The 16,412-nt window shown below is 38.8% G+C and overlaps 1 protein-coding gene across 1 annotated transcript in view; it reads left to right on the forward strand.

The window, feature by feature from the left end:
• SEC24D (SEC24 family member D) overlaps positions 1 to 16,412 on the forward strand; it is a 109,761-nt gene that overhangs the window by 87,451 nt on the left and 5,898 nt on the right. The window contains exons 15-22 of the mRNA XM_011952714.1: positions 1,168 to 1,284; positions 2,398 to 2,568; positions 5,532 to 5,628; positions 5,758 to 5,903; positions 7,286 to 7,424; positions 8,191 to 8,309; positions 14,024 to 14,203; positions 15,435 to 15,626. Of these exons, the coding sequence (XP_011808104.1) occupies positions 1,168 to 1,284; positions 2,398 to 2,568; positions 5,532 to 5,628; positions 5,758 to 5,903; positions 7,286 to 7,424; positions 8,191 to 8,309; positions 14,024 to 14,203; positions 15,435 to 15,626 (1,161 nt within the window). The remainder of the gene's footprint in view (positions 1 to 1,167; positions 1,285 to 2,397; positions 2,569 to 5,531; positions 5,629 to 5,757; positions 5,904 to 7,285; positions 7,425 to 8,190; positions 8,310 to 14,023; positions 14,204 to 15,434; positions 15,627 to 16,412) is intronic.

Raw genomic sequence — 16,412 nt, forward strand, 5'->3', positions numbered from 1 at the left:
CTTCCTTCCTTCCTTCCTTCCTTCCTTCCTTCTTTCCTTCTTTCCTTCCTTTGTTTGAGACAGGATCTTGCTCTGTCACCTCGGCTGGAGTGCAGTGGCACGATCATCGCTTGCTGCAGCCTCAAACTCCTAGGCTTAAGCAATCTTCTCACCTCAGCCTCCTGAGTAGCTGAGACTACAAGAATGCACCACCATGCTCAGCTAATCTTTTTATTTTTGTAGAGACGAGAGTCTCACTATGTTGCCTGGGCTGGTCTCAAACTCCTGGGTTCAAGCATTCCTTCAGCATTGACCTCCCAAGGTGTTGGGATTACAAGCATGAGCTACTGTGCTCAGCTCTTCAGGATTTTTAAGGATAAAAGCCACATATCTGATCAGAGCCATTGTCTTCACTTCAGAGGCAGTGCTCTGGAGCAGTGTGCAGTGTGGTTTGGTGAAAGGCAGGGGTTGGAAGGACAATATATTGAATCATACTTAATTCCAGGAAATTTTGCTTAGTAGGTTACTTCTTAGCTCCTTAAATAAGATTTTAAATCTTGATTCTTAATGCTGACTTGACTGTCGTGGAGCTTGACTCTTCTTTTTGTTGCTTTCCAGAGACTGCAGGTATATAATCTTGATCCCACCACACTTTTCCTTTTGGCATCCTGCCTCGTAGCTGGTTGCTGGTGTCTACTGTTGCCACACCACCACTACGTTCTTATGCATTCTTCCTCAAAATACCACTGTAGCTTTAATCCGTGTTTACTGAAGATTTGAAATAAGAGCTTCTCTTGCATCATCATCCTGGGATTTCTACTATCTACTTTACATCATGGGATTTACCTGGTCCTGAAAGACTATACTGTAGGCTAAATAAGAAAGTATTTCATCGTAACACATCATTTTAATAGTTTTCTTAAAGCGTCATAATACACAGACCTATCTTTAAATGTTGGCTCTCTTTCATTTACAGATTTTATGACTTTTGGCTTGTCCTCTCTCAGCTTCAGTTTTCTACTCTATAAAATAGAATAGTACCTGCCCAAGGACACAAAGGTTATTATGAGGGTTAAATTAAATGAATATAGTGCTTAGCTCATAGAAATAACTTATATTTTATTTTCTGATTCTCTTAAAATGTTCCTACTCAAGGCATTTTCTGTGGGTTTTTGGGTTTTTTTTTAGGCAGCAGACTGTCCTGGGAAGCTGTTCATCTTCCATTCTTCCTTGCCAACTGCTGAAGCACCAGGGAAGCTCAAAAACAGAGATGACAAAAAACTGGTTAATACAGACAAAGAGAAGGTACTTTGTAAACATTTACTCTTTGAGTGTCCATATGTCAGTTATTAAGAGGAGTTAAAGAGGCAATGTGTTCTTCATGTAAGAAAAAAGGGGAGAAACTAAATCTCATAAATTAAGTCCAGGGCATTGTATATTATAGAAATATTTTGGATTACAAACAACTTAAAATATTTTATATTACTAGAAAAACCAATGTCTGAAATATGTAAATTAAAATAATGCCCCAGGCCGGGCACGATGGCTCATGCCTGTAATCCCAGCACTTTGGGAGGCCAAGGCAAGTGGATTACGAGGTCAGGAGTTCGAGACCATCCTGGCCAACATGGTGAAATCCCGTCTCTACTAAAAATACAAAAATTAGCCTGGCATGGTGGCGAGTGCCTGTAATCCCAGCTACTTGGGAGGCTGAGGCAGGAGAATCCCTTGAACCCGTGAAGTGGAGGTTGCAGTGAGCCAAGATCGTGCCACTGCACTCCTAGCCTGGGTGACAGAGTGAGACTCCATCGAAAAAAATAAAGGGTCCCAAACTTTTTCATGGATAATCAGCGTAAGAGAGATTGAATGATGAGACTATTACAGAAATGGAGGAAGTGGGGGAAACAGCAGATTGAAGATAAAGGGTGGAAGAACAATCTAGACTGTAACATCTGACAATACCCTCTGGAGGCAGAGGCCTGAGGCATGAAGCACAGGTGTGGGGATCTCAAAATATGCCTTCACCTAAAACCTCTGACAGTGTAGGGGAACGTCTGTGGGAAGGATAAGGCTATGGATCTAGGGACCCAGCTAGTGCTTGCATGACTACACACAAGTTGCCTCATCTAAGTCTGTAAAGTAAGGGCTGCAGTATCAGCTCCATTAGGATTGATGGAGTATCAAATAAAATTGAACACACAATTAGTTCACACAGCATGGACCTGGCACAGACTGGGTGCTCAGCAGGTGGCCACTGCACTGATGGTGACCACAGTGTGTTTCTTCAGCCCAGTTCACTTAATGGGAAAATGTCTATTTCTCTATTTTGAAAATTCAATAAGAATTCAATAGAAATTTAAAATTTAAACCAAAAACATTTTGTAATTATGTTTTTTTTTTTTTGCATCTTTTTTCCAGATACTTTTCCAGCCCCAAACAAATGTCTATGACTCATTGGCCAAGGACTGCGTGGCTCACGGCTGCTCTGTGACACTCTTCCTCTTTCCTAGTCAGTATGTGGATGTGGCCTCACTGGGGCTGGTTCCTCAGCTCACTGGAGGAACCCTTTATAAATATAACAATTTCCAGGTAAATGCCAGCAATTTGTTCACCTTGGTCTTGTACTCCCATTTTAATTTTAGTTGTTTAGATTATGGATTTAAAAAGCTGTGTTCCCTGGTAGATGACACATATAAATTCAAGAGCAGATGGAAAACAAGGTATACTGTTGGTCCTTCTTATCAGGAGAGTTCTGTGTCTTGGCTTCAACCAACCTCGGATCAAAAATACTCAGAACAAAATATTGCATTATACGGAATATGTACAGACTTTTTTCTTGTCATTATCCCCTGTAGTATAACAATTATTTACATAACATTCACATTATATTGGGTATTATAAGTAATGTAAACTGAGCGCAGTGGCCCAATGCCTGTAATCCCAGTGCTTTGAGAGGTTGAGGTGGGAAGATCACGTGAGGCCAGGAGTTCAAAATCAGCTTGGGCTATATATATAGCAAGACCCTGTCTCTACAAAAAATTTAAAAATAACTAACCTAGAGGTGATTTAAGGGATATGTAAAGTGTGTGTAGGTTATATGCAAATATGCCGTTTTATGTCAGGGACTTAAGCATCTGGTAGATTTTGGTATCTGTGGGAGGTTCTGGAACCAGTCCCCCACAGATAACGAGAGACGACTGTGCGTGCGTGTGTGTGTGTGTGTGTGTGTGTGTGTGTATATATATATATATGAACCATATATATTTATGGTTCAGCAATTCCGTACTTCCTAAGTGTTTAGTGATAGAATGAGCTCATTCATCCTCAGAGTTAAATATCCATATGAGCTTTCATAATGGGGAAAATATATTTTATGTAAAATATACTTAAGATAATATTTTTAAAAGTGACTGCATATTTGTTTTAAATTATTGGGATTTTAGGGATCAATTCATTACACTTCTCTTTTCCAAGCCTGAATTGAGAGAGAGATTCAATAGACAATCAAAATGTCAGCACTATAATGGACCTGAGTCTGCAGGCAAGTGGGCTTGCTGATTCACCCCTGAATTTGACAAACTTATACACCCAGGCATACAGTGGGCACAATTTGAGTTTCTCCTGTGGATCCGTGTGCCTTGAAAACATACTGTATTGAGGGACAGAAAATATGTGCCTCCTGCAGGCAAACTGCCTTCCTATGAAGAGAACCCAGAAGAGGCTCAGCTGTGCCCACTCAGTTCCTTTTCCCAAATTTATTAATCAGATGAGTCACTCCCCCTCACCTGAGGAGGAGGGGCCGGGGTGTGCCTCTGACGTGTGTGGCTGGGCAGACACGGAAGCGTGGGCTGGGAAGGTGTGTTCTCCAACATAAAGGACGAATGTTAGTCATCTATTTTTATTAATCATCAATAAAATTATTAATAGAGACTAGTTACATATTTATATTATAAACTAAGGGACTTGATAAGACCAAAGATTGTAAATTACATGAAATTGAAAAAGCTTTAACAACTCTTTCTAAGACTTCTCGATAAAAGTATGTTTTTTCAGGCACACTCTAGAAAATAAACTCTTAATAATCATACAGAATTCTAACCCTTACTCATTCTACCCACATTCTGGCTATTGAGGTACATGAAGCCTATCGTGCTGATCAATTTTAGCTCCTTTTCCAGCTAGGGGGATAAATTTCATAGCTTTTTCTTCCCACTTTTCCAAAAAGGACTTGATCATCTTCCCTTCCTGGCATATGTGAATTGTACTGGGGTTCTTGCTAGGTCGTTTGCTATGTACTGGTGTGATCATCTACCTGGCAGTGACTTGGCTTCAAAGAGCAGCGTACAAAGTGATGTGTAGGCAGGGGGTGCTCTGCAGTGTAATCATCCAGGCTTATTACTTTTTTTTTCCCCCTATTTCTTCAAGTTTTTGAGTTACGTGCCAACTCCATGTAGTTTCTGATATAATAAGGAATATTTACTTGTACCTCAATGTATTCATAATTACTACTGATTCCTTCAATGTTACTAAAAAAGAAATGTTATAATCCAGCAGAGGAAAAGCCTATAAGATGTAAACAGGCAGTAAAATGTTTTATAATAAAAGAGTGTTAATGTTGCCTATGTTGCTATTCAGTTGTTTGTATTTACTCCAAATGTTGCAAAACTGAATCCTACCGTAGCATTTCTTTCTCATCTTCAACAACACAAACTTTAATAGTCTTTTTCACTCAATAACATTATAAGATAAAAATGATGATCAAGAACTGTGCAGGTAGCACCCAGTTGTATGTAGGCAACTACAGGGATTATTATAAAGATTGTGTCTGTAATCTCCCTCTTTCCTTTCCTCCTTCATTCCCTTCGTGTTTGGGACTGGGGGGAAGGGATGAGATGCATGTGTCAGTGTCAAATAGTAGTGAGAATTTCCTAAAGAGCTTCACTGACAAGGTCAGATGAGAAGCTTTAGAAGCTCAGCTAATTTGTTTACTCTCTTGGGTGACCTCTGAGCTCAGTATTGTGCACATGTGCATATTATATAAATGTTGCTTAGTTGTGGAATGTGGACAGTTTTCAGAAATATGGTGATTGTAGAGTAGTTAACAGGGCTAGCAGGAAGGGTTTCTACTTTTCCTGACATAGGTTCACAAAGCTCTGAATGTGGTCAGAGTTTTAAAAAACCCCAATTGCAAGGCCTTTCCCCAGCCTCATTAAACGAGTATTATACATTGGATCTTAACCTTGTCTCTAACCCTAAGCCACTGAGTGGATCACTTATGCTCTCTTAATTTTCCCATTTGCAATTAATAACCGATTTTCTTATACAGATGTTAAAATGAAAGAAAATAATAGATGAGATTGTAGTTTCAAAAGTTAAGAAACACTCTCCAAAGATGCTATATTTTCTTTAACCAAAGAAGCATAAGATATATACAAAAACATGCCAAATCAGGATTTAAAAAATACTTATTTTAACTCAGGATTAAAATGAGAACTGTTATTTTAAGTATTTTACTGCCATCTGGTGGACATTGATCAGACTTTATTTTTTAGATGCACTTGGATAGACAACAATTTTTGAACGACCTCAGAAATGATATTGAAAAGAAAATAGGCTTTGATGCTATTATGAGGGTTCGTACCAGCACAGGTAATTATCATTTATACAATTCTTCAAGTCTCTCTTGTATAATTGTTTCTTTTTCAAATTAATAACAGGCCAACAAAGAAAATAACAGTAAAATAAAGAGAAACAAAATTTCCCTTTTTCCCGTTTTAGGTTTCAGAGCCACTGATTTCTTTGGTGGAATCTTGATGAACAACACCACCGATGTAGAAATGGCTGCCATCGATTGTGACAAGGCAGTGACCGTGGAGTTCAAGCACGATGACAAACTCAGTGAAGACACTGGAGCCTTAATCCAGGTGACTGACAGTTTATTCCCATCTTTCGTTTTTTAGTTTGTTGCCGACAGTGATCAGTGGGGAGACTGAAATACCATCAAATGTGTTAGTCTCTTCATAAAAAACTCAGCTGTCTTTCTCCAAAGTCAAAAGTCAGTAGATTAAAGCACTCAGTTGTGAGGATTCTCCGTACTCATTCATATTTGCTACTTACATGAAGTGACAATTATGTGTCATTGCATGCAAGTCCAGCAAACTTGTGGTAAGTATCACAGGTGTTAGCAAACTGACTTCCAACAGGATTCATTTCTGTTAGCCTTCAGCACTTATTTACGTCTACCATATGTATATTAATTTGCTAGGGCTTCTATAGAGTGAGCAGCGTAAACAACAGAGATTTATTTTCTCACAGTTCTGGAGGCTGGAATTCCAAGATCAAGGTTTTTGAGGGCCTAGAGGGAAGGATCTGTTCCAGGCCCCTGTCCTTGGTTTGTAGATGGTTTTCTTCTCCCTGTGTCTTCACATCATCTTCCTTCTGTTACATGTCTATACCCAAAGTTTTTCCTCTTTGAGGACACCAGTCATAATGAATTAGGGTGCACTCTAATGAACTCGTTTTAATTAATTTACTACTTTAAAGACCTCATCTCCAAATACTTAGATACTAGGGGGTTAGGACATTTGAGGAGCCACAGTTCAGCCCATAATACCATGTTAAGCACATTGTCATATTATAAGCAAGTGGAATAGGATTTGGCTTTGTTTAAAGTGAAACTAACTAGAAGCCATGGAGACTTTGAATTAAAACAAGAAAAACTATGACCATGAGCTATACATGGTCATAGTTTTCAAACATTAGCATCATCTTTAAAGGATGAAGAGAGGCTGGCATTAGGTTGAGGAAGAACTTTTAATGAAAGTATTTTTTAATCACAGATATTTGGGGAAGTGCTTCTATCTATGCATTCTTCAAATGTATATCATCAGCATAAGATCTAAGTCCATTGTGAAAGCTAGTTGTATGTTTTTAAGACACTGAGCCTTGAGTAGGGCTCTGAGCACCTGGAGATATTGTTTCGGGACCTGGATCTCTGGTAATAAAACATGAGCTATGAAGAATGCAGACTAGTTGTAGAAATGTGAATAGATATTTACATGTGAATCACTCAACAATTTAAACCAGTGAAGTGCTACATTGAAATCCAGCAAATGAATGGATCATTATTCTCCCATACTTCCTGTTGTTCATTCTTTATCAATAATAGAAAAAAAAAACTGTGGAAAAATAGTTAGAGGTCTTTTATCTATCTGTACACAGTGTTTTGTAAATGCAAATAAGATCAAGCTAGCTTGGGTGGATATGTTAATCAGAAAAACATGTGACCTCAATGTTGCTTCTACAGTGTGCTGTGCTTTACACAACAATCAGTGGTCAAAGAAGACTTCGGATTCACAATCTTGGCTTAAACTGCAGCTCCCAGCTAGCTGATCTTTATAAGAGCTGTGAGACAGATGCTCTTATCAACTTCTTTGCCAAGTCAGGTAACACTGCCAATCCTGAGGTTCAGTAAACCTTGCTTAGTAAATCAGTCAAGATATGTCAGTAGCTGAAAAGCACTGTAGTTTTGCAAACTTTTGGTGGGTAAATTCAGAACTAATAAAAGCAAAGGTTGAGAGAGAATAGTCAGCATTCCTAACTCTAAATTAATAAGTGAGATAACTCAGTTCAGGGCCAGGCTATACAGACTTACTTAAAGTTAACTCGTAGAGTGGCAGTCTGAGTTGAAATTTAGAAATACTATGCTTAGACCCTTATGGTATGTGATCATGCCGTCTGACACATTGGGTTAATGGGCGGAGACCATCTCTAATGTTAGACTCAACTTGCTTATCCATACCATGATAACTATGAAATAGAATGGGCCCAAGGTGGAATTTTCTTTGGCTTTCCTTGAGAAATTCTACACTAAGGTTTGGAAAACATGGCAATCCAGCCTGTAAGAATTCAGGACATCAAAAAACGACTAACTGGCCTGTCTTTTTTTTCTGTGTGTACAATTCTAATATTCTGAAGATAAATCTGGCCAATATAACCTTTTGCTGTAGGTAGACCAGTGTTCTCCATTAGTTAGATCATCATATTTAGTCAAGAGGAGACCATTAGCAAATGACTTGAACAGATTTAAATGCTATTATTCTTGCTGGGTGGTCTGAAGATAATAGCAACTTGTTCTGTTTTATTTGATTATTTGAAGAGATCAGTGTCTGAGCTAAAACTCATGTCCTTTTCATTGTTTTGTGCACATAGCTTTTAAAGCAGTTCTCCACCAGCCTTTGAAGGTCATCCGGGAAATTCTAGTTAATCAGACTGCCCATATGTTGGCGTGTTACCGGAAGAACTGTGCGAGTCCTTCTGCAGCAAGCCAGGTGAGCACCTATTGTACATAGCTGTTAAAGTGTTACAAACGACTACTCATTTCTTCAGCACGTAGCTATTGAAGGCTTATGATGCTGCAGGCACTTCGATGCTGTTATAGTAAACCATGTAGCTGAGAAGATTAAGAATGCAATTTGGGGGGCTGTGGGTTTTTTTTTTATAGCCAACATTTAAAAATTTGAACAAAAAAAATGGATGTACATATTTAGTTGACAGTCACTACGGTATGTATAAACAAAAGAATGTTATATGTAAGAAGTGTCCTAATATAAACAGGATTCTCTTTTGTATCCAGAGATGGATATTTTGTTATAAAATGTGTATGCTTAAATGTATTTTAGGCATATTGACAAAGTTGACATGAGCTGATGGCAGTAATAACATATTTTATAAACAAATAGAATTTATTAATATAAATACTGGAATTCTTTACATTTGAAAGTTATTAATAGGTGTGAAGACTTTTCAAAGAATTGACTCCATCATTTAGTAATTTGAAATTTTAGAAGATTCTTTGAATAAACCTCATTTAGTCTCTCTCCTATAAAAGGAAAAGCAGAACCTCAAGTCCACGTTTATTTTTGCATTTGCTCTCTCGTTCACATTCTTCTCTATGTCAATAAAAGTTAGATGGCATTTTTATAGCTGTGTATCAAATATGTGAATATAGACTTTCAACTAAAACAGCAACAGATGGGAAAATTTTCTAGTTCATTCATTGTCAAAAGTGAGTGCTGAGAGGACATCGGAAGCCCCACCTAAAAGTAAATCCTCAGCAGAAAAGAATACAGATAAATTTTGGGCCCAAATGTGCAATCTGGGCAAAGAAGGAAAACAAAACAAACACATTTACCAGATGGACTTTTCATAAAAGTTCCTTTCCACGCTGTCCAAAGTGATTAAATTAGTCATCCATTCTTTTATCTCCTGTGTTGATAATCATATAAGCAACTCCTGAATCTATATGAGTATTCAGTCTTCTTTATTATTCCGAAGATTTGCCATTTTAGTCAACTCAGATATCAGTACAATTTCATAGCATGCTTGTTCAAGTTACACAAAACCCACCAGGTACACCTGGAGTCTAGCCAGAAGGTAGTCCAGTCATGAGCACTGTAAACAGTGACCTCATTTTACTGTTTGTCTTAGAGCTACGGAAACATGGTTCTGTTTCTGGAGTATCTCACACTTCAGAAGCATTAGTTGAAGCAGTGCAGATATAGTTAGTGTCCTCTCTGGACATTCATTTGTTAACTTTGAAACAACTGGATTCAAAGACCTTAAGTTAAAAACAAACTTATTGCCTATTTATGGAAGAAAATAAAACCTGTCATTTTATTCTGGTTTAAAAGTTAAAAGCATTGTCTCTACCACTGGATAACCTGTTTGCAAAATTAAATTATTTCTGGAGTAAAAACATTATGATGTTAAATTTTCTCTGAATAAGTTGATAGAGATTATTCCTGTTCTTATAATAAGGTATTTCCATTAGCACTTTTCAAGTGTGCCTTTCAACCAATGGTATGTTTTAAAAAAATAATGTAACTTAAGTACCTTATGATTAACCATCATGGAGTCTAGAAAATGTGGAGATTCTAAAACACTATTGTCTGAAAACATAGAATAGTTGGACTTAATGTTCTGTTCAGAAAATCTAACTGTAAACTTAGTACTTTCCTACAGTTCACTTGTGAAAAATAGTATCTATGAAGATGGAGAGATTCCTAAAGGAATTCCAATATTTTACCATAGAGCCCAAAGTTTCCTTGACCCAAGCAAGACCATCAAGGAGCTATTTGGATTATGTGATACTGGACCTCAGTAGAACTGCTTTTACTGAATTGCTGGAGCCAAAACTAGGCTGCAGCAAGAGAAGGCAATTAGGGTACAAAATCTAAGGAAACTGTCACTCTGAGGATCATATGATAGATGCTGGGTTAAGACATATGGCTGGGCATGGTGGCTGATGCCTGTAATCCCAACGCTTTGAGAGGCCAAGGCAGGTGGATCACTTGAGGTCAGGAGTTGAAGACCCGCCTGGGCAACATGGTGAAACCCCACATCTACTAAAACTACAAAAAATTAGCTGGGCATCGTGGCGCGGACCTCTAATCCCAGCTACTCAGGAGACTGTGGCAGGAGAATAGCTTGAACCCAGGAGGCGGACATTGCAGTGAGCCAAGATCATGCTACTCCACTCCAGCCTGGGCAAAAAAAAAAAAAAGACATATAACTAGAAACTAGAAACAAGATAAATTAGGCTGGGTGCAGTGGCTCACACCTGTAATCCCAGCACTTTGGGAGGCCAAGACAGGAGGATTGCTTGAGGCCAGCAGTTGAAGGCTAGCCTGGGCAACATATCAAAACCTCCACCTCTACTAAAAATAAAAACTTATCCAGGTGTAGTGGTACATGCCTATAATCCCAGCCACTCAGGAGGCTGAGGCAAGAGGATCCCTGGAGCCCAGGAGCTCGAGGATGCAGCAAGGTATGATTGTGCCACCATACTCTAGCCTGGATGACAAAGTGAGACCCTGTATCTTTAAAAAACAAACAAAAAAAGAGCAAACTTTAAGGCTTATAAGGCTTACATAAGCAATGTAGATTCTTTTTAGTAAATCTAATAGCTCACTGTTCTGAGCTTAAATATATATCATATGGGAGTGCGTTGATTTCAAAAGGCGAGTCAAATGACCTTAACTGCAAAATAAGCTTTTCAAAAACAAAACAAAACAAAACAAAAAAAACCTCATTACCACTTCTGTCACTTCAAAACCTAAAGAAGAAAAGAATTTTCCAAATTCAAGCAAGCTCAACTTACATGAATTACTGCTCCTACCTCACTCTCATACCTTACTCCCAAAGAATAATTTAGTTATTTGTGGAGGGGGTCAGTGGGGTAGGAAGATTTTATAGTGGTAATCCGTGGCCACATTTTCTTTCTCACCTCTAGAACATTGAATAAGACTGTCTTCTTGTTTTCTTTCATTCTTTAACTCCATTTTTTTTTTGTTTTCATGATTAGATTTTCCTTCTCATTTACCACCTGTTTTTCTTCCCTCTGCCTCCTACAGTCCAACCTCCTCTGATTAGACTTTTTAGTCGTAGTAGTGTCATTGTGGGCCAACCTCACCCCTTTGTGGTATTTAGGATCACAGATTTCTGAACTCGTTTAATATGACCTCATTAATTAGAAGCAACCAGTGAAATTTCAATCTGATATTTTAAAACCAAACGGACATGCCTTATACAGGAATCTAAGAACATTCTTGACCCTTGATCTTTATAACATGTAAAATGCCTAACTAGTAACTAGATCAGAAATAGCATCGGGGCCACATGGCTCTGGAATATGACCGTGATCTGGTTCCTACATCTTTTTATCATAGTTTTCCTTGGCTGAGAAAGTAATCCAGTACCAAATGTTAAGTGAAGATATATTATGCTAGAGAAAAAATTAGAAGAAGAGAGTGTTCTACTTTTAAGAGTAAACATACATTTAGATGGGGCATGGTGGCTCAAGCCTGTAATCCCAGCACTTTGGGATGCCGAGACGGGTGGATCACGAGGTCAGGAGATCGAGACCATCCTGGCTAACATGGTGAAACCCCGTCTCTACTAAAAAAATACAAAAATCTAGCCGGGCGACGTGGCGGGTGTCTGTAGTCCCAGCTACTGGGGAGGCTGAGGCAGGAGAATGGCGTGAACCCGGGAGGCGGAGCTTGCAGTGAGCCAAGATCCGGCCACTGCACTCCAGCCTGGGCGACAGAGCGAGACTCGGTCTCAAAAAAAAAAAAAGAATAAACATACATTTAACTGTCCTTGGTTCTTTGAAAGGAGATTAGAAGTCGATAGGGGAAACAAACTGCAAAGTGGAATCATTCTGAAATATGTCTGCCTGAGCCAGTTAGAAAGTTCTATCCCACACATTCCTTACTTAGTACATCATGAGAAGACACTTATGATATAAATTTAAGTTGCAGAATAAATTCTAACAGAGCCCTCAGGGACATTTTCTTTTCAGTGTGGATTCTGATAACTGTATATCCATTTTAATCATTAAGATAGAAAGCTAAGCCAGGGATGATGGTTCATGCCTGTAATCCCAGCAGTTTGGGAGGCTGAGGCGGGCGGATTGCTCGAGATCAGGAGTTCGAGACCAGCCTGGCCAACATGGCGAAATCCCATCTCTACTAAATAAACAAAAGTTAGCCAGGGGTGGTGGTGCATGCCTGTAATCCCAGCTACTCAGGAGGCTGAGGCAGGAGAATCACGTGAACTTAGGAGGTGAGGTTGCAGTGAGCCAAGATTGTGCTGCTGCACTCCAGCCTGGGTGACAGAGTGAGACTCCATCTCAAAAAATAAAAATAATAAAAAAAAGAGAAAGCTAAAAAGAAACCATTTGGTTATAGATCAGATATTTCATTTATCTGTTTGCAAGTTATTATTATCTCGTATGTATAATTTTTCTTTTGGATATGTCCTTGTTCACTGACTTGTGCTATTAAGTGGAAGGAAGTGACACTCAGATCAGTCAAACTTGATTATTAGCTATTCTTACAATATTGATTAAGGATAAAGTTAAACAATATAGGACATTATCAGGACATTATCTATAATTTCTTAAATCATCAGGTTGTGTTCCTAGAATTGCTGCATTGTGTTAGGTTGTAGTATCTCACAAGGGCATATACTTTGGGGCAGTTAGAATGAGGTCATGTGAGCCAAAGTGAGGATGGAGAGATGGTACAGGTAGATTATGAAGGTGGAATTAAAAGGATTTGTTTATTAATTGAGGGTAAAGAAATAAATGAATTAGGGTTCATCTGGAAGTTCTACACTGAATAGGAAACATGGGAGGAAGAACATGTTTGTGGAATTGTAGGAGTTTGATTTTGCAGGTTATCATTCGGTAGTGACATATCTAAATGCATGAAGCATTTCCTTTTTTAATCTATAATACTGCAATCTCTTTATTATGTTTTATGTATTTATATGTCTATCCCCAGCGAACTTCAAGCATCTTACAACATGGACTATGCCTTATTCCTTTTTATATCCTTGACATTTTGTACAGAACCTATGACACAATGGCATTTAATATTTGTTTGATGAGTTTAAGATGCATAAAAAGCATAAAGGAAGAGATATCCTGTGGGCAGTTAGAAATGCTATTCTTGAAGTGGAAACATAGGTTAGGAAATAACTTTTTAAAACATTTTATTAAACATATGTGTACATCTAAACATACATATATTGGTACATCCTATGTGCTAGGCACTATTGTGCTTTATAGATCATTTAATTCGCATAACTCAATTATCATGAAGTAGATATACTATTCCATATTCAGCTAAAAAAAAAAAAAAAAAACTGAGAAAAAGACAAGGTAAGTAATTTGCCCAGGGTCTCACACCTGCTAAAAGACAGAGCTGGGACTGCATCCTAAGCAGTGAGTGGGTAGTGCTGATAACATCTACACCAGGCTGCTGCAGCACTAGATAAAATAAAAAACAACTGCTGCTCTTTGAATGCCCACTCTCTGCCAGTTACTGTGTGCTCTGGGTGCTTTACATGGTTTACCAGTTAATCCTTACATCCTTACAAGTTCAAAAGCAAATGATGTTTCAGTCTTACAGATGAAGCTCAGGGGATTGTTCTCAGTAAAGATCAAGCATATGAAACAAAAAATTGTCTTTTTCAGCTTATTCTACCAGATTCCATGAAAGTATTGCCAGTGTACATGAATTGCTTGTTGAAAAACTGTGTGCTACTCAGCAGACCAGAGATCTCAACCGATGAACGAGCATACCAGAGACAGCTGGTCATGGCCATGGGTGTGGCTGACTCTCAGCTTTTCTTCTACCCACAACTTCTGCCCATAGTAAGCATGCTGGGGTGGTGCATTTCCTAGAGGAGGCTGGAAGGGAATCATATTTTGTGCTTTCCCATATGTTATATCTGAAACATGTTGTTCTTAACAGGAAAGTTAAAGTCACAAATGCCTTCAAAATATATGGTGTGGGATTTCGAGCAGGGGCTCTTTCTGCAAGTTGCTTATGTGCATCAGTATGTGCTCATTATGGTGAGGGGAGGGAATCTGAGGAGTTCTGCATTCCCTTCAGTCTGTTTTCAGCACAGAAGTTAGGGCATCCTGTTAAAATAATTATCAGCTCTGGCTGGGTGCAGTGGCTCACGTCTGTAATCCCAGCACTTTGGGAGGCCAAGGCGGGCGGATTGCCTGAGGTCAGGAGTTTGAGACCATTCTGGCCAACATGGTGAAACCCCGTCTCTACTAAAAATACAAAAAAATTAGCCAGGCATGGTGGCATGCACCTGTAATGCTAGCTACTCGCGGGGGCTGAGCAGGGGAATTGCTTGAACCAGGGTGGTGGAGGTTGCAGTGAGCTGAGATAGTGCCTCCAGCCTGGGCGACACAGCAAGACTCTGTCTCAAAAAAAAAAAAAATTTGTCAGCTCGTATCACTCCTCCACTCAAAACACTCCAGGATTTCTCATCTCTGTAAAAGCCAAAGTTCCTACCATCCTGGCCCAGTGCTGTGTGTCCTCCCCTCCCCTCCCTTTTAGAAATCTTCTGTTACTCTCCCTTTCCCCATCCCACTTCAGCCACGCTGGGCTTCGTGCTGATCTTCAAGCACTCCAGTCGCGCCCTTGCTTTAGGACCTGTGCACTAGCTTTTCCTTCCATCTGAAATGGTCTTCTCTAGTTGTCCCCATGGCTCCTTCTCTTACCTCCTCAGGTTACCTTCTTAAGAGTTCTTGGGCTCCCTGTACTACCCTAGTTAAAATTGTCCCCACCTTTACCAGCGACACACCCCATCCCACTTTCCTGCATCTTTTCTTCATAACTCTTAACACCATCTATATTCTGTATATTTTACTTATTTTATGTGTTGTCTCTTCCTGCACAAAACCATTTGCTGCACAAGGTGGGGATTATTGTCTAATGACTGGAATAAAGTCTAGCACATAATAGATACTCACTAAATATGCACTGAGGGAGTGGGGGGAGAAAAAAGGAAAGGAAAAGAGAGAGGAAGGAGGGAAAGGAAGGGGAAGAAAGGAGTTTCTAACTCTCTTGTCTGTGCCTGCCCAGCACACGTTAGATGTCAAGAGTACAATGTTACCTGCTGCTGTTCGTTGCTCTGAGTCCCGTCTTTCAGAAGAAGGAATATTCTTACTGGCTAATGGCCTACACATGTTCCTATGGTTGGGAGTAAGCAGCCCACCAGAACTGATCCAAGGAATATTTAATGTGCCATCTTTTGCACATATCAACACAGATATGGTAAGTATTTTTTTCATTGCTTTTGTGGTAATATGAAAAATATCAATTTTGAAACTTTTTTCAAAATTGATATTTTTCATATTACCACAAGTGTTTTTATTTATGTGCAGTGAAATATTATAGAAAGAAAAATAATAAGGCATATATTTCTGTATATGAAAGAATTTCATGTTTTGATCAATATCAATTAGCTTGTATAAGGTTATTTGTATACTTTCAAATAACTAAAATATGTGACTTTAATAGACAATGCTAATACTTCCAGATCATTAACTATGTGCCAGTCTCTGTACTCTAAATACTTAAATATACCATTTCAGTTAATTGTCGTAACAAATTAGTGAGATGGATATGATCTCAACATTTTACAGAGGAATCAGTTGAGGCTTGGAGACAAGTTCCTTCAGGTAATAAAATGGCAGAGGTGGGAACTGAATTCAGTTCTTATGCTCTGGACTCACCTCTGGTGCTGAACCGCATACTTAAGAGAATGTAGAAATCTTTCATAGGTGTTTGGCTACAGACTAAATCAGATTACTGAGTTAACAAATAATAATTCCATAAAAACAGACTATACACCCCTTTGTTGCAATAACAAAAGAAATTGTGAGTATGATGTTAAATTAATACAAATGACCATTTTAAAGTATCTTAGAAAACCCAGCTTATAATTTGTACAAGAGTCAACATTTATTGCAAACCTTATTTGTAGACCATTGTTGTGTGAGCATCACTGCCAGATGGCTGTTGTCTGACTCTGATAGTGGATTCCAGTAGAGCTCAGCA

This window comes from Colobus angolensis, unplaced genomic scaffold, assembly GCF_000951035.1.
Source record: "Colobus angolensis palliatus isolate OR3802 unplaced genomic scaffold, Cang.pa_1.0 Scaffold345, whole genome shotgun sequence".
NCBI classification, from domain to species: domain Eukaryota; kingdom Metazoa; phylum Chordata; class Mammalia; order Primates; family Cercopithecidae; genus Colobus; species Colobus angolensis.